Source organism: Cucumis sativus, chromosome 4 (genome assembly GCF_000004075.3).
Source record: "Cucumis sativus cultivar 9930 chromosome 4, Cucumber_9930_V3, whole genome shotgun sequence".
NCBI classification, from domain to species: Eukaryota; Viridiplantae; Streptophyta; class Magnoliopsida; order Cucurbitales; family Cucurbitaceae; genus Cucumis; species Cucumis sativus.
In genome coordinates, this window is record NC_026658.2 from 23,859,830 (window position 1) to 23,878,633 (window position 18,804).

The 18,804-nt window shown below is 33.8% G+C and overlaps 3 protein-coding genes and 1 long non-coding RNA gene across 5 annotated transcripts; 1 reads left to right on the forward strand and 3 right to left on the reverse strand.

Annotated features, from left to right (window-relative positions):
* Positions 1-1,063: 1,063 nt before the first annotated feature.
* LOC101218924 (dynamin-related protein 5A) lies at positions 1,064-5,856 on the reverse strand. Of its 2 annotated transcripts, none has more exons than XM_031883778.1 (8): positions 5,402-5,856; positions 5,056-5,247; positions 4,732-4,938; positions 4,078-4,506; positions 3,233-3,460; positions 2,911-3,154; positions 2,043-2,718; positions 1,064-1,860 (listed from the first exon to the last, which is right to left on the reverse strand). In XM_031883778.1, the coding sequence occupies exons 1-8, from the start codon at positions 5,744-5,746 to the stop codon at positions 1,671-1,673; spliced, it is 2,511 nt and encodes an 836-aa protein (XP_031739638.1). In that variant the 5' UTR covers positions 5,747-5,856; the 3' UTR covers positions 1,064-1,670. The 2 variants fall into 2 exon arrangements, with proteins under 2 accessions (XP_031739638.1, XP_004141359.1); XM_004141311.3 differs by having other exon boundaries at positions 2,959-3,154; positions 5,402-5,849.
* A 202-nt stretch (positions 5,857-6,058) lies between these two features.
* LOC101219165 (proton pump-interactor 1) lies at positions 6,059-10,562 on the reverse strand. Its single transcript, XM_011655769.2, has 8 exons — positions 10,378-10,562; positions 9,540-9,934; positions 8,719-8,907; positions 8,415-8,594; positions 8,127-8,321; positions 7,413-7,511; positions 6,816-7,334; positions 6,059-6,704 (listed from the first exon to the last, which is right to left on the reverse strand). Exons 2-8 carry the CDS (start codon positions 9,903-9,905, stop codon positions 6,360-6,362), a joined length of 1,893 nt encoding a protein of 630 aa, XP_011654071.2. The 5' UTR covers positions 9,906-9,934; positions 10,378-10,562; the 3' UTR covers positions 6,059-6,359.
* A 4,875-nt stretch (positions 10,563-15,437) lies between these two features.
* On the reverse strand, positions 15,438-17,544 carry LOC116403348. Its single transcript, XR_004216068.1, has 2 exons — positions 16,925-17,544; positions 15,438-16,820 (listed from the first exon to the last, which is right to left on the reverse strand). It is a non-coding gene; the product is annotated as an uncharacterized LOC116403348 (long non-coding RNA).
* Positions 16,420-18,569, forward strand: LOC101205578 (beta-glucuronosyltransferase GlcAT14B). Its single transcript, XM_031884167.1, has 4 exons — positions 16,420-17,045; positions 17,390-17,465; positions 17,544-17,659; positions 17,773-18,569. The coding sequence occupies exons 1-4, from the start codon at positions 16,457-16,459 to the stop codon at positions 18,273-18,275; spliced, it is 1,284 nt and encodes a 427-aa protein (XP_031740027.1). The 5' UTR covers positions 16,420-16,456; the 3' UTR covers positions 18,276-18,569.
* Positions 18,570-18,804: the final 235 nt, after the last annotated feature.

Consider the following 18,804-nt stretch of genomic DNA (forward strand, 5'->3'; position numbering starts at 1 on the left):
GATTTTCCTTTAAAAAACAATAATTAAATTGTAACTTTTTTATTATGATCACTATTTTTCACTATTTTAATGTTTAATAGACATTATTCTACACTATAGATTTATTTGAGTCCTTTTAGTCCAAAGAAAAATTGGCTTTTGTTAAATAATCAATATGAAGTATTTTTTAAAAATGGTTAAATTACAATTTTCTTTCCTTCGTAATATACTATTTGAAAACAATTTTATATTCAAACAACTTTTGAAGGCCAAAAACAATTTTTTAAGCTGTATTTTTTCCAAATAAATAAATAAAAGTGAGGAAAATGGACATTGTTTTATAAAAGCTTAAAAATCTGAAATCTAAAAACTAAACCAATATATTAAAAAAAAAGCATTAATAAATTAGACTAAAATATTATTTTGATGTATTTTAAGTTGTCGTAAATAAATCTTAACTTTAATCTATGTATTTATCAATAAATCTTAATCTTATTATTCAAATAAATTTTACTGTATTAAAATTGGTTCAATAATAATAGTAATGATTTTTTTTTATTTTTTATTTGCAAAAAAGAATCACTACATATATATATTTTCAAAATTTATAAAGAAATATTATAGAGTTCAACTAAAGAAGGAAAAAAAAAACAGACAATAAGCTATATAAAGTGATTATTATGAAGATTTATTGGACATTTAAAAACACATTAACCTTTTTTCTTCGTGGATGGGTGGACCATTACAGACTCGACTAATCTCACGAGACGTAGATATTTTAACAAAAAATACATTAGAGAGAAATCAGCTCAGCCTACTTAATAATTGAGGATGAACAAACTTGCAACTTGTACCATCTGCATTTACAAAGACAACCAAACATCTAGACCATAGCCTCCTGACCACAAGCTTTACAAAAAAGAAAAATTAATGAGAGAAGAACTGCCTCTGACCACCAATTTTTTCACTGGAAGTGTTATTAAAGAACTCCATCCCCTTCAACTTTTAACTTTCAACTTTAATCAATCACATGCACATGAGCAAAGTTATTCAACTAATTCTGGTTGGGATTGTGGAAAAAGAATTGCCAAAATCAAATTGTCCATACTTAGATGATGATGGCATTAACATACTGCCAGTAACGTTGTCCTGCAATCAAGAAATATCATGGTCCTACAGTTTGATAAATGTACAACAGGATGAGGAGAACAGATCAGTAACTCCCCTTTGTTTGTTTTCAACATTTGGTAGCTATCTTATTTGATCTTATAGACTTCTAGAACAATAGGAAAAGCCAACGGAACAATTGAAATAATAAGTTATCTCAATAGGAAAATTAGCTTCTATTTTACATAATATGTAAATCGAGAAGAACTGCACGATCCTAAACAGGAAAATAACACACTTTCAATATGCTCTCACAAGTGAAATAATCAGGGAGTTGAGTTTCTAGCATTGATGCAGGTGAAGTGAGACAACAAAGTGATTGACCCGCACTTTTGAACTCATCAAAACTTGCTTTTCATATTCATTACTCCTGACGCTTCTAGAGAGATTGCGATTTAGAAGTACCTCAAGATGAGGATATACTTACATTGCGTTGTGCCGCCAAGGACGGAAAATTGAAATACTTCGGGTACTTGGAAGTGAAATCGAGGAATAACAATCGAAATTCGAGTTCCATTAAACTATCAACAAAGAGATTGAGCTACAGTTTTGAACTCGTTCAGGCATGTTTGTAGCGTCTTTTGACGCTTTTGGAGAGACTGTCTTTCATTCTGAAGTACCTCAATAGCACCTGGAGCTACGAACATGTCTGTGAACTTCTCGTCATTCACGGCAAATAATTCCAAAGAGAGTGCCACCACAAGTCTTTCTCGACTGCAGGAAGGCATATATAACGAGCAACAATGAGTAATTGCCAACAAAAGTTGAATAGTTTCTTTTTGTATTTGTTTCTTGAAGAAAATTAAACTGTCTTCTTTACCTCATTGTCATATAATATATCTATTTTTATAAACATTTACAACTCTGAGCAAATTTGGGAATAATAGCCAACTTACCAAGGTGTTAAAAATCCAGAATTCAGTGTAGACATCACACTTCGCTCGATGAGAACTTCACGAATCCGAGCAAAATGTTGCGCTGCGGATGAGCAAATTTCTGTGTAAGCTGAGCTACATCTTGAACTTCCATCACCATTACCAAATAAAGTTCCACAACCATCTTGACCACCTATCCGGCTAGAGTTTTTTATTCTTGAAACCCTTTTTCGAACTCCAATATCCATCCCATTCCCAAGTTCCTTCTTTACTCCATACCCAGCATCATTAGGTTGTTCTGGTGATGGAGTCTCAGGAACGGTAATTTGGCATTCTCGAAGGGCATCTCTAGATTCTGTACCTTTTCCTGGTGTTATCTGCTGTATGTTCTTTTCTGGAGGTATGTTCTCCTGATCCTTCATTGTTTCATCGCGAGATACTCCACCACAATCAGACAATTCAAAGGAGAACAAACTAATCCGATTGATTTTCTGGAAAGATGATGCATTTGAGAGAGAGCCTCCTTCAAAGTCGTTCTCATAGCAGACAAGTGAATATGGGCTCGTAACAGAATCTAGATGGTGACGAAGTAGTTGCTTGCACTGTTTAGCAAGATCCTTAAGAAAACGATTGTACGCATGCCTTAAAGCAGCGTGAAAACCAACGTAGCCATCCATGTTGCAGTGCTTCTTCCCATCTGAAAACAAAAATCGTTGTTTGAGAAGGCACCAACCAGAAATGAATTAGAATGCAAGTTATTTTTTCCACTGAACAAACATAAAAGAAAATGAGAAGACCGATCCCCGGAATGATTACAGTTCTCGCTCATTCATGATTATAGATAAGTCAAAGATGAAGTTCTATAGAAGTTGCAAAGAAAGAGAAAAACCCCAAGAAAAGTGAATAAATGAAGGCAAACTGGGCGAAGTCTTTTTACTTTGCGATTCATAGGCACGATTTCTTTCCAGAGCAAGATCAAAAAGATTTTCCAATACAAAAGCTAGACGATCACAAGCAGTATCTAGAAGAGGAGCAAGCCATGATCGTGCAGCAGCACGGGCAATCTCTGCAGCTGCCTCAGTCAACCCCCTACCTCCACGTTTGCCAGCATGAGCAAGTAATATGTTTGCTACCTGTTTCCAAGAAGCAAAGGAGCTTAAGCAATAGTTGATTGGAAAATTAATCAAAATTGAAGAATGAGTGATCCTTGCCTTCTCTCTTGAAACTGAAGGACACTCAATGGAGTAAGCAGCACATCGAAACTCAAACATTACTCTTTCAAAAGCAGCACCACCATACAATCGAAGACTAGAGTTGGCAGGTTTGACTTCTGTTATGACACCAGGCCAACTTCCGATACCACTTCCTAACTGTTCCTCTAAAGTAGTTTTCCCCCATTGCTCTGGGGCAGGATCCGCAGCTCCTTCAATCAATGCGCTCTTTACCATAGATGAACAGAAAGAAATTATTTTATTAGTCTAGAAGTTAAACTCAGTTAATGAGAGAGTGATATGAAAGAAAGAGTAAAAACATTAAGAAATGCAAAAACTATAGTAAATAAGTGATGAGGAAACATGACACAATTTTCAAAACTAAAAACTAAACAAATTGTTATCACATGGGACCTTAACAATTCAGTGATATTTCATTCACGCTGTAGAAAGTTCAAGCAAAAAAAAAGATGGTTGATTTGCAGCTCAGATGGATATGAAATGTGAAAGCAGTTTTAAACATATGACACAAATTTGGATCTTCAAAATGTTGGTGTTCCCAATCCAAAGTCCAGATAAAAGATTGCAAACAATAAGTAAATTATAAACTGTTGGTGATGTATAATTAAATTTGCTTTCAACCACTAGCTTATGCTTTTGGATGAATTGATGGTTCAAGCCCTGCATTGTCGTTTCCTCCTCAATTAAAATCAATTTCTGGACCTTTCAAATATTTCAATAATTAAATTTACCATCAACCACTGGCTTATCCTTTTGGATGAATGGGTGGTTCAATATAGATAAAAACCTACAATCACAAATGTCAACTTCAAGAAACTACTCACCACATGATTGCTGATAGAAGCCGTGTACAACATAGCAGATCTCCTAAGATGTGCAATATCGGAAGTTGCTTGTATTTTTGAGTCCATTCTACATAGTTCAGATGAAACTTCGACACAACGTTGCTCTAACAGAGCCAAAGTTGCTGGAGCCGCTTCCTTGTATCTCTTCTGAAGCTCAGATTCTAAATATTCCCTGAGGCAGCCAAAACCAATGTAAGACCTATATTTCTCTTCGTCAAACCCTCCCTTGACACCATCACGTAGATGACGAAGAACATCGGAATCCACTTGTGATATTTGTCGGCGAAATTCATCATTAGAAACAGTATTTCTATCCTTTGGCAGTGCCACAAAAAATGGGTGTGTGTTATCTCCAAGATAACCGCTGGCACTCAAATATTTATCCACTTCCCATCGGTCACCGAATTCCTGAGCATGAAAGAAATATCATAAAAGTTTATTCCTGCTGTACATGTTTCAGTGAGTTTTTTTATTTCATGAATTAGCAAAATCCGAGTCTTTAATAGCCCATGAAAATGATCAAAACGATTTTGATTCAATGACTCAAGTTTACGTAACTTTCTGGTGGTAAAATATCCATCTAACATTTCTTTAGAAAATGGGTTTCACAGTGTGCAATGAATTCATACATACCTTCAGACGGTTATCAAATTTGGAGACAACAACTATTGTCCGTCTGAAAGCTGGATCAATTTCACGAATAGAATCCAACCACAAGGATGAACACCATTCTACACTACTTTGTTGAAGGAACAAGAGGATACGATGGGGAGGACTGGCAAGGGACTTCACCATTGAAAGAATTTCGTCTGGCGTGTTCTCTGGTTCTCCCTTCCTTGCCTGTTATAAAGGAAAAGGATCAATCGATCACTGAGAAACGGGAATTAATATATGTTTAAAAGAACGTCAATTTTGAACGAATTAATCATATCATTATTGATAAGTTCTATACCAGACCTTAAGTACAAAGCCGGGGGTATCGATAATGGTAAGGTTGGGGCAATGTGCATATTCTGCTCTCATCACAATCGGCTTGGAAGAAACTGCACTTTTGGTCTTCTTCAACAGTGCCTCAGTTCGAGACTTTATAATGTCTGCAATAGCAGATGCTAAAACAACAGGATTTCCATATTCTTCAGAATCTTCCTCCTATTTTCCCATAAACAAACAAAATGAATAATCAAGACAATTGAAATTCACTCAAATTATTTCCTATGAGGTAAAAAATGAATGATGAAACTAAAGCCCCAAGTATACCAACAGTAAACTACAAAGAGAAACTAAATAAAAGCAATAAGTGGACCTGAAATCGGCAGCGGGGATCGAGAGCAGTGGGATCGTGGACCATTTGGAGGATCAAGGGTCTGCGTGTCCCCATTTCGACTTCGCGGACATTGAAGCGGAATCCAAGAAGGGCTTCTAAGAGAGAGCTTTTTCCATCGGATTGACCACCCAAGGCAACGATCTCAGGAATGGGAAGCTTCTCACCAAACGCAACAGCCGCCGCCTGAAGGCGATTGTAGGCTTCGAATCGAGATCTGGATTCGGAGGCGTCCATCCGGGTGGAGTTCTGAAGCTTCCTCGAGGACTTTTCTGAAGGGGTTTTGGTTTTGGTTGGCGTAGTGAAGTACGAAGTGGAGGAAGCCATTGGAGTAGTGAAGAAGATGAAGAATAAGAAGAAGAAAAGGGGGAAATGGGAGCGGACAGAAGAAGATGAATTTGAATTTGAATTTCGTTTTAACGTTCAGGGGAAGGCTGGGCCTTTCAGTTTGGGCCTCCCCAAAATTTCATAACTATTTTCCATTATTTCCATTTTCAAACTTTCTATTTTTATATATATATTATGTGTTTATGTAACCTTCATTTCTTTCTTCTGCTTTTAAAAACAGAGTCAAAATGGCAACAAGCCAATTCATGTATTCTTCAGCCTGAAGACTTCAGGTATTACACAAAAGGCAAATTTAAGGCCTCAAAATAAATATTTATGTATCAGCAAAGAAGATTGATCATCAAAGTCAAAATTTGGAAATACATTGAAAGAACCAAAATGCATGTTTTTCAACAGTAAAAACACTGTGAACCTGACTAAAATGCCAACCATTATGAGTTGAGTCCATCCACAGTAAGGATGAAAATAAACAGAAATAAACATAATTAAAAATACAACTTATCCTCCTCTAAAAGCACCCACTCATCATCAGCAGAAAATTTTGTCTCATCCATAAAACCTCTTCTAACACCTAGTTTCACAGTTTTTTTTCTTAGAGAAGGTAGTAATAGTAATATCCAAGAACCAGAAGGATCACAAGTAACACCGCAGCACCAGCAGCAGCAGGACCAGCCCATTCCAAGTAATTGATCGACTTCTTGCGCTTCCGAATCACTTTCGGAACAGAATCCAGCCCTCTTTGCCTGCCAGGCCTCCTAACAACGGTCTCCTTTGGGATTTTGGTCTTCACTGGAACTGGAGCTTCAGCAGTTTCATTAACCTTTTCAACCTCTGTGGATTCCTCTTCAACTGCATCAGCATCAGTAGGTTCTTCATCAGGAAGTGTGGCAAATGATCCAGATGTTGTTGCCTTCTTCTTTGCTTTCTTTTCACGGTCCTGAGGTGGTAAATACAGAAACTTGTCACTATCATTCATCACGATACAAACGTAAGAGAAAAATGTAGTTCACTAATGTCAAACTATATGTGTGTGTATATAAATAATTTCCTTCAATTTCTTTTCTGCTTCCTTCTGAGCTCGTAGAGAGGCTTTTGCAGCTGCTTTCTCTTGCAATTTCTTCTTCCTTTCCATGGCTAGTTTAGCTTTTGCGATTTCCTCCGCCCTCTTCATTTCCTTCAATTTTGCAAGATCGACCTCGGGTTCTTTAGGGATGTCCTTTGACAATTTTTCTAAACCATGGATCTCATCCTCTGCTTTATCCTCTTGCTCCAAGGGCCGTGCGGACTTTCCGACTTTGTGTTTAACTTCCTTATCGACTTTCTGTGCAGGAAGAGTATCAGATGGCACTGGTTTGGGTTCTTCCTTAGTTCGTTTAATGTTAGGTTTTGCTGCCATCTCAGTTTGAGGAGGTGCAGGTTCTGCAGGCGCAAGTATTGGCTTCTCATCAGGGTTCCTTATCCGACCATCTCTACTCATCTGCCGACCATCCAACGATGGAAGAATTCTTTTTTCATACTCATCCCTGAAAGCCTTATCACCATTCCAGAGAGACATAAACTTCTCAACCTGATCAACAGAAGTTTTGAAGTTACAAAGTGAAGCCATGAGCAATTGTGAAAATTAAGATTATTGTTCTTAACAAACCTCATTAGAAGCAAGCTCCTCAAGGGCCTTGACGTCCTTCTGTGCAGCAAGATCTCTGGCTTTGTTTAAGAGTGATCGGCTCTGATAAAAGTGGGCGTTCTGGAAAACATAAATAACATCCAAACAAAAACTATCTCAAACCCCATTATAACTAACCAGATGAATATTAAACGAAGGTAATATAAGAAACAAACCCAAACCCAAATTATACTAGAAAAGAACAAACATTGTTTTGAAACTCTCTTATTCTCTATGTATGTTGTTTCCATCTGTTTAGTTTAGGCTGAATTTGAAACATCAAGTTAAGAAACTTAAAATTGAATAGTTGCATTCAAGACACCCAAACTCCAAAGAAGCCTCAAATTACAGGATAAAAGGCAGGGACAATACTTCATTGGACTTGTATTTTTGTTTTCAATATCCTCTGTACTTTTAAAACCCCTAATCTTTAGATAAAATAGATCAGTCAAATCCAAACCATCGTCTTAGTTCGTCAAACTTAGAAGACAAAGTGAATTTAGAAAGAGATTGATTATTATTCATAGATTATCAAAGTTTTCCTACATATTTCCTAAGTGTTCGATTCAACTTGTTCACGAGGGATGATTTAATATTCTATCATAGCTGCATGAACTACCATCAACTGGCCTCCTGCAGAGAACAATATAAACAGTTATATAACTAAAATTGTTAAGATCAAGTAATCCAACACACCCCCTCATCACGGTTCTTCCTAAGTTGCTGAATGCTTTCGTGAGCTCTGCCTCTCTTCTCTGTAACAGAAGTTAGCTCATCCTGCAAAGTTTTAATTTCATTGTCTATTGCCTTCAAGGCATCATCGAGTTGCTTTATCTTGGCTCTAACTGCTTGTTGTTCCTTCCTCACTCCATCCAAATCGCCACCTATGATCTACATTGCCATAATTTGTAAGACATGTGAATTGATTGCATGACAGAAGTTAATTTGTAAAACAGAATCGAATTCAACTTCACAGTTCCTAACCTTGACTTGATCTTGGAGGGCTTCTTTCTGTACCATCGAATCCTGAAGCTTTGCTCTCATAGCAGCATTAGCAATAACTTTCTCCCTCGTCCCTTCAAGCTGTTTAATTTCTCTTAAAATTTGCTTTTCCTCAGAAAGTGGAATGCTTTCATGTTGTATATGGTATTGCAGGCTCTGAATCTGTAGGCAGCAACCCAAATGGGATTAAAAAAAGGAAAATGAGGAGAGAGAAAGAACAAGATGCAGGATCAGAAGGAAAGAAATTAGTAGTTTTGAAATTTTCTAAAGAACTCAAATCACTTACAACAGCATTAAGCTCTTCCTCAGATGAACATAAACCACCATTTCGACCTGCATTGTTTGCATTACGGAGCTTGCCAAGAGCTTGGTTAAGAGGTTCGATCTCTTTAATTTTCTCGTCAACTATTGATTTAAATTGCCTGTTGTCATCTCTCAGAGCTTTCATCTGAGTAATCAACTCTGCTCGTTCCCCCTGTCAAATTATGATCATCAATTACATTCTTTCATCTGATTGCATTTGCACACAGCTTACACAACTCAGAAGAAAAAAAATGCAACATTTTAACAAACAGGAAAAGTATATAATTTTTAATGCATCCATGTAATGCATTTTTCCATGCAAGACTAGAGCTAGTTTAAGTGCCTCTACCAAGGTCAATGAGACATAACTCTAAATCCTTTTGAATTATGACTATCAATTTCATTCTTTTCATATAATATTATCTTTTTTCTTCCCCCTTTTTTTCTATATCCATAGATGTTCGGACCAGCTTAATCTGCAGAAATTTGAGTTGTATATTTTGCACATGATAGAAAGCATTCCAAAAATTGAATAGTATATCATGCTTTAGATAGAAACCCTCTCATAATTTGACCTAACACCTATTCCTCGAACTAATTAGGGGCTTCATTTGCCTCCATGCTTTAATCAGATGATTTCCCTTCACACGCAGAGTCATCACACATAAAATTAAGAGACCAACAAGGAAAGAGATATATGTGTGTGTTACTTTTTATCGAATTATGCTTAAAATAAACAAAAGGTATACTATCATTTCCATTTCAAGCTCCAATTTGTTATATATAGAACACGCCTTTTCTTACCCTCTTTCCCTTAAGTGCTTCAGTGATTTGAAACCGAGCTTGACTCCTCTTCTGTATCTCTTTATCAGCCAAATCAATTTTGGCCTTGACATTCGGATCATCATAAGCCCGATGCCTCACGAAGTAGAAGGTATGGATTTGCTTAGGTGCAGGCCATTCATCAGCAGCATCTTTGGGGACATTGGTGGTTGAAGAACCATCTGCCTGTTCTTTAACGGGCTCATCTTCATGAGAACCAAATTTGATGGTCGCATTTTTTTCAGGCAATTGATCCAAATCTCCATTTTCCTTGCTTTTCAAAACAGAATTATCTGCAGAATCCATCGGTCCATTCACCATCTCAAATCCAACAACCTCGACACCCATAGCTCCCAACACAAGGGAACTAAAAGATCCTGATACAATATGCCGAAAAAAAATTTAACCTATAATTCAGCAATCAAAACCAAAACCAAAACGCAAACGCCCCATTTAGTTAAGAAAAAAAAAAACCAATCCAAACATTCAAAATTGATTGACTATAACAACAGATTACAATTCCTAATAAAGTTTCAGTTTCAAAAGAACAGATCTCTTAATTAACAATGCGAAAAAGAAAAAAAAAACATAAGGCAACCCGATGAAAATTCTCGATAGATTCTAGAATTAGAAAAAGAACCCACAAAAGGGGGATTGAAAAGAAAGAAAAAGGGCATGAAATAACAGAACATAACAAGCAGATGGTGAAAGATCAAACCTAATTATACGAAATCAAACAAGGGTATTCTAAAAAAGAGAATCACAAATTCCTAATTCACAGAGGAAGGGGGGAAAACCCAATAAAAGAAAGAATAATTACCAGTAATGGAAGAGGGTAAATACGAAGAAGATGATGAGGACGACCCTTTTTGAACGAAGGGATCTCGAATTCCGAATTTAGACAAAAACCCAGAAAGGAAAAAAGAAAGAAATGGGTCAGACCCAGATCTCGCCCTCTATTTTTAATCTGAAAACAACTTCTCTCTCTTAAAAATAGAGGGGGGGCTGAGAGAGAAATATATAAAGAAGAAGAAGAAGAAGAAGAAGCAGAAGAGCAGAAAAAAAATGGAAGAGATTAATCGATCTATATATTAATATTTGATAGGGTAGGTGTTTGTTCGCTCCTTCGCTATGATTTTAATGGGCTTTTCTTCGATTTTGAATTTTCTTCTTTCCAAATTTTTAACTTTCCTTTAATGGGTAACACAAATTTATGGTCATTTTATGAACAAAAATTGTTCTTGGTTTCGTAATCCATTATCAAACAAAATAAAAATTTTAATCGTTGTTTAGTTTCTTCTACAATTATATACATCCCTTTTCTGAATTTCTTTTTTGCTTTCCTTTAATAATTTTTTTCTTAAAAAAAAAACTTCTGTATAAAAATTATAATAAAAATCTTTTATATTTTTGTAATTTGTTTAAAATCAGAAAATAGATGTTTTAGGTTCGTCAAACTTGGAAGTTAATTGGTTAATTGATGTTAGTAATTTATTTTAAAATTATATAAATGGATTGAATTGGTGTTTTCTTAAGCATGAATTGATATTTTTCGGTTGTAGAGCTCACAAACCCTTTGATCCAATTAAGGGTAAAGTTAGAATTCGAAACATATATTAATAATTCAACTGTGTAATGACATTTTTGTCATAACTCAACAATTTAACCTATTTTCTATAGATTTCAAAAATCAAAATAGAAAAATATTATATTTTATAAATATTTTTATATTTTGGTTTATGGCTATATTTTTATTTTCAACTTTTATTTTTTATTATTGGATGTAAGATAATTACAATAGGGAAAACGGTAAATATTGAGTAATAAAAAAGGATTGGCGTTTTGAGATTTCCTTCCATATTTTGGAATTTATATGATGAATCATGATAATAAAAATTATTTATTATTGAAATTAAGTTTTTTTTTATTTATTTTATGATGTAGTTAATAATAGTAATTTGACATTAAAAAAGGTTAATTATTTAAGTTGACTTTTTAGGCAACAAAACTATGAGTCCCTTTAAAAGATTAGTGTCAAAAACTTATAATATGTTTTTTTATTGTGGACTAAAAAATCTCTACTTACAACAAAAAAAAATTACTATTAAAAAAATACGAGAATATAACATTTTTTATCCTCCTTCTTTGAACCTAACTTTTTTAATGATATTTATTCGACTCTCACTAAAATCGTCAAAAAAATTTTGAAATCTCATATCTCTAAGTTGAAGAATATTGGAAGAAAATACTATTTTCTCTTTGAAGGATCCAGTGTGAATCAAATCATATAACAAATGAAGTAATCACAAAATTTTTAAATCATCTTTATAAAAAAATATTAATTTATCTTTAAATATTTTTAGCTGCTAATGTGGATATTTTGAGTACATATCAATAAATCTTACCAAACTATTATGGAAGAAAATTATAAAATACCAAAATATTTATAAAAGAAAAAACTAAAAAAAAAAGAGTTGAAGAGATAAATGATTTGTATAATATAAAAAACAAAATGGAGAAGTTTTTTTTAAAAAATGGAATAAATAGGTGAGTTTACAAAAGAAAAGAAAAAAACAAAAAAAAGCAAATGGTATTTGGTTGGTTAGGGAAAAGTGGGGGAAGGCGCGTGGGTTACACTGCTGGATGAAAACTGAGCAGTTTTGTCTTTAATACCCTTTCTGTGTAATGACGTTAATACCCTTGCAGTTTCTACTTTGTATTATCATAATTCTGTCTCCTTCAATTCAGTCAATTTTAATTTCCCACGTGTTAACACGTGGATTTTTAGGTGCCCTTAATAAGGACACGTTCACAAATCTTACCACAACAATACCCTCTACTTTCTTTTTTTTTTTCTTTTTCCATAAAAGATATCTAAAGCACTTTGGATACTTTCCTTATTTTCTTCTTTTATTCTTTTCCACTTATACCTCAATTTAGGGGTTTTTTCTCGATCATTTTTTAAGAATCTTATAGTCAAATTTATATCCACACTCAAATTTAAAGATTATGAAATGCGAATTTGAGACAACCAACCAGGCTTGGATCGTGGACACCAAAGAGTGAGCTTGAAAATAGGGACGTCTCTCCCTCCGAGGGTGAGGCGAGGAAGTTGGGTCCTTTTGTTCAATGTCTTTCCTGTTCATAGTCTCTTCCTCCCTTAAAGTCCCTTACCAGTTCATGATTTTTGGTTCAACGAATTAGTATATTTGTTGTTAATAATTAGACAAAATGTACTTTTGATCTCCGAAGTTTGATGTTATTGTCTATTTAGTTCTTAAAGTTTTAAAAGTGACACTTGAGTTCATAAGATTTAAAAAATAGTTATGAATGATTTATATGTTAAGGTTGACCGTTAATCGGCTAACGAAAAATTGATGTGGCGCTAAAATACAATTATTCTAATAATTTTATATTCATTTATTTTATTTTATTTTGCCTTTCTTCTCCATCTTCTCATCTTAAACGTTTATTTTTCCTCCAAATAGATAGATTTTCAATTGGTACCATTTTTGTCCTATGGTTAGTTAGTTATTTATTTCTCTCAGATAAATATATAAAATTGTTGTAGCTATATAATAAACTAAGTTTGGCTTTTTATTTCCTTTCACACACGTGTAAACAAAAACCACATAAAGAAAGACAATAGAAACAGGACTTTATCTTATTATATAACTTTTGCAATCATTCCCACTAGAGAAGTACGCCACTACCCTCAAAATTCTATCATTAGTACAAACCACTAACCCACTAGACCATTACCATTTATACACAACTCATACATAACATCTCCACTACATCGAATTGCTAGAAACTACAAACAAGTTCATGGCAGAGACTTACTACATGGTAAAACCAACAATGTTAGTATCAGTTAAGCTTTTTGTTAAACTGTTATAAATCGATTTATCTTACTGTTATAATGACCAATGAGTGAAGTCCTTTCCTCCTGAATCATCTTATTCCTTCTATTTATATAAAATAATAATAAATCACTACAATTGATGAAGATTTTACCAAATAATTTGTGGATAATTCTAATGCGTATATAAATATCACATTGATTGGGAATATTCTCCTATGGGTTGGCGGGCCAAGTCAAAGTACGCGCTTTTGAAAACCGTTTTAGGCCTTTGAACCGCCACGTGTCATAATAGATATCTGGTAGGTCCCACTAGACATTTCTATTTTCCTTTACTTCTTTTTCTTTCTTTTTTTAGTTGGACGGTTTAGATGAGCCCAAAATGATTAGATCATTTGGACAGAGGCTCAATTGAGTCAAAGCCCAAACCCTAAGGACCTCCAAAACTATCTTTTTCATCAATTCCCTAACCTCAATTGCTTAAAATGAAAATATATATTTGGAAAAATATAGAATCAATTGCTTAGATTTTACTTTTCAATCGTATGTATATTATTATATTATTTCATTTATATGGTATTTATCTTTTGTTGCTTAAATATATTTTTCGTTTGATTTTAGTTATATGTATTTCCACTTTTTTTCTTAGTTTTTCCATACAACCTATTTTGGCAGTTTCAATATTAGGATAAAATGATAAAGATCTATTAATAAAAAAACAAATTCATAAGACAATTTCTTTTTTTGTTAATTGAATTGCTGTTGACGAAATGCATTAGAGAGGAAATGAAGAAAATCTATTTAAAAAAATGTTCCCTAACGAGTAATTGTGATGGTTTCTGAACTAATCTTTTAATTATTAAAACGAAAAATATGAACTTTTTTTTTAAAAAAAATTTAACTATATAATTATAAGAAAGAAAGTTATTTTAAATTTAAAAAATATTTACAAATATAATAATAATTACTATTTGTGTGAATTGTATTTTTCTTTTCTTTTCATTTGGCTATTTTTAGAAAATAAATCACAACTTAACTTGAATCTTAACCATTGGGCATGCATGCATACACGTCTTATTTTGTTTTTTTGTTTTTTTGTTTTTTTGTTTTTTTATACTTTTAATAATTAGTCTCAAATGAAATTTAATTGGGAAATGATTGGACCAATATTTTATTTAATAAATAAACAATAGATGGAAAGCAAAGTCCATCCCTATATTAATTATTTGAGGTCAAGATCCCTTATTTGTTTCTTTTTTTTTAGTATAAGACAAGTCCTTTTTGAAAACCACTTTTTAATTTATATATAGTAAAAACACATGAGTTTGTGTGTATATATAAATATATCCAAATATTATATTAAAAGGTTTTATTTGTGAGATTTGAAAAAGATTACTTACCATCTCAGTCGCTTTGATGGAAATTACAAACATGGACCTTTGAAAAAAATTGTACTCTTAAACTTAAATAAGTGTACGAAATTATAACACTACTAAATTTTAAATTCAATTATTTATTATTTAGATAGTGAGTGTTCAATTTTCACCGCTAATATAAGTTAGAGAATCAAATTTTAACGCTTATATAAGTTATTGAAGCTCATTTTCAACTATTCTTTTTTCTTATATATATATATAATAGAATTTTAAAGTATTAAATTTAATATCTATAAAAAATACTAAATCTATAAAAAAAATCAATTTAAATGACAAAATTTCTAAATATAATATTTAGAAATACATAAAATATCACAATTTATTGTAAAATATTATCTGTGTCTATATATAAATTGTGATATTTTGAAATAGTTTATATATTGTAAAATGAGGTTTTAAAAAAAAATTGACATTTTTTTATAAAGGGTAAATATTTTGTAAATATTTTTTAATAATTTTTTGTAAATTTTTATTATATTTATAAATATTTATAGCCATATAAAAAATTTGTATAGGAACTAAAATTCTAAAAACTTAACAAAATGTTGTTTAGAAACCAAAATTCTAAAAACTCAAAAGTGCTAAGATGAAAGCGATATTTTTACTAGAAAACAAATTATAATGGTAGGGTAAGTAGCCGTTGTCTTGGTCAAGATCCCAAAGAAAGCTAACACCATAACAGAAATGGCTAACTCTCCAATTCCTCCTTTCTTTTTCCTCATTATTTTATTTTCCCATCTCTGACTTTCATCTTCTCTTCTCAGTCCAAAATCTGAGCAATCCTTTTTTTTTTTTATTTCCTTTTTTAAATAATATTCTTCCTTCTTCTCTGGACGTGCGTACAGCAAACCCATGTCGCCTTCTGCTTCATTTATTCCTTCACCAACATAATTATCTTCTTCTTCTGTTGCTTCACTTTTGATTCTCTTCTGGCTTTGAATCAGATTGCTGCTCTTCTTCTGCTCTCACTGGTGCCACCATTTCTGGGTATTCTTTTGTTTTTGTTTCTTCTTATTTGTTATGTCTGTTTTCGTTTTGTGCCTCTGATATTGTGAATAGTTTGAGTTTTTTCTTGGATTTGGGTATCTGGGTTGATTTGATAAATCGATTTTCTTATCTGGGTCGTGCTTGTTTTTGGATTCTTATTGGTGCTTTAGTCTTAATGTTATTCAGTTGAATTTGCTGCCTATTACTGAGTGTACAGATTGGGGTTTGTTACTGTTTCACTGATTTGGATTCCTAGAATTTTGGAGAGAGAAAGATATGTTAGTTCATCCTCATTGTGTTTTAAGCATTTCCTCTCTTGTTAATTGTGTTTATCAAATGAAAACGGTAGGTTTATATGGTGATTTTAGTGCAGTTTTGGCCAAATTTGATGTTATTTGGACTTGTTTCACTTTGTTTCAATATCAAAAGCTCTTGTTACTTTGTGAGAATAGATGTTAATTCTAGATAGTGGTGTTTTTTCTTTTCTTTTTTTCTGTTCATTTGATTAAAGTCTAAATGTCATTTATTTGTTTGATTAAAGACTGTTGATTGGAGTTGCAAAACATCAAGCAGATGAGAGTTTGATCTGCAAGAACTTATGATAAGAATCTGCTATGGGGCATCTCAGCTTAGAGAAGAAATGGCTATTTCCTCTTGGGATAAGTTCTGTAATATGTATATTCCTCCTTGCTACTTCCTTCAACATGGGACTAATCTCTTCTGTTCACACAATCAATTCAATCTTCTCAATGTTTCCATCTCCAATGGCCACAAACCAAACGGACCCAGCGTTGTTTGCCGAGAGGAAAATTGGGAGGTTACCACAGTCTCCGCCACCGCCGAACCCTGCATTTATGATTCCACGGTTTGCTTACCTGGTTTCAGGATCAAAAGGCGACTTAGAGAAGCTGTGGAGAACTCTCAAAGCAGTTTACCATCCATTGAATCAATACGTTGTTCATTTGGACCTGGAGTCACCTGCAACGGAGAGATTGGAGCTTGCTTCAAGAGTGGCAAATGAGTCCATTTTTGCTGAGATTGGGAATGTTTTCATGATCACCAAAGCAAATATGGTTACTTACAGAGGGCCAACAATGGTGGCTAATACTCTCCATGCTTGTGCTATTCTTCTCAAGAGAAGCAATGACTGGGATTGGTTTATCAACCTTAGTGCCTCAGACTACCCTCTCATCACTCAAGACGGTCAGTCTCATTTCCATCATTTAATTTTGGCAATATACCAGCCATTTGCTTGCACCAGTGAACCTTTCTTGCTTATGATCTCGTTAGCCACACTGCCATCAATTGATTTGAGAGTTTTCAAGCTGTGAAACAAGACCCGGTTGAATATTTTTGTCTCATTGTTCGAATAAATAGATAGGCATAAGGTTGAGAAGTGCTTCCCCATTCTCTTTCAACATATGAAACAAGGTTGGAGGGTTTAGAACATAGAAGTTCAGTAGCTAAAATCACCGGTGTATCTAATTTTCTTTCCTTTTCTTGCTTTGGTGTGATTTAACGAGGAAAAATTTTGATGCTACTTACAGATCTTCTGCACACATTCTCACCACTAGATAGAAATTTGAACTTCATTGAACACACAAGCAAGTTAGGATGGAAAGCGTGAGCATTTTCTTCTCTCTTTCTCTCTTTCTCTTCCTATGGTGGTGAAATGAGTCGATATTTGAATTTATTCTGCAGGGCTAAACGAGCCATGCCATTGATGATAGATCCTGGATTATACAAAACAACCAAATCAGATGTTTTTTGGGTCAACCCATCACGAGCTCTTCCTACAGCATTCAAGTTATTCACTGGTTTGTGATGAGATAACTGATCAAACATTCTAATCTACTGAATTTGAATACGTTTTAGTTCATTAAAAAACAGAAACTTATCAAACGAGTTCTTGGCCTTTTTCTTTTACTAGGATCGGCATGGATGGTTCTGTCTCGTTCATTTGTGGAGTATCTCATCTGGGGTTGGGACAACCTTCCTAGAACACTTCTCATGTACTACACAAACTTTGTTTCTTCCCCAGAAGGCTACTTCCACACTGTAATCTGCAATGAGCCTGAGTTTGCAAAAACTGCAGTTAACCATGACTTGCATTACATCTCTTGGGACGTTCCGCCGCGACAGCATCCCCATGCCCTCACCATTAACGACACAGAAAAGATGATAGCCAGCGGCGCTGCCTTTGCTCGGAAGTTTCGGCAAGACAACCCTGTGCTGGACAAGATTGATCAAGAGCTACTAGGACGTTATGATAAAGGGAGTTTTACCCCTGGCGGATGGTGCTCTGGGAAACCAAAATGCACAAAAGTTGGAAACCCATTGAAGATCAAGCCAGGACCAGGAGCTAAGAGGCTTCGCCGCCTCACAACAAAGCTAACTTTGGCTGCTAAATTAGGTCAAGATCAGTGTAAATAGTCTTAGCTAGAAGAAATATTGATCCATGAAGAAGGTAGAAGATAAAAAGTTTGGAATTCTTGTTCCCACGTCACTCATCATTCTCTGATAAATAGTTGTTATCGTTTGGATAACATTCTTGTTTGTTGTTTCTCATTCAGTTCATTGTTTCTCATTTAAGTGAGAAACAAACATGTTTTTTAATGACTTTTATTATATTCACTTCATGTGTAAAGAAACATAAACAGGTTTCACAAATTTAAAATAAGTAATGAAAATGTCATCAAAGGAACGCAAGTTAATTCTATCTAGTAATATTTAAGTTCCCTTCATATTTTCATTTTGCATATTGCTTTTCATTTTTTTTCCAATGAAGGTCAAACATATTGGATTATGATTTTCCTATGCTATGTTCCTCTGTTTAGGAAAACAAAAATTTGTTTCACAATTTGAAAACAAATAATGAAAACGTTATCTAACCTAGTATACTTGTTTACATTGCATGGATTAAAAATGCAAGACTAAAATTGTGACTGTTCTTTAAAATCAT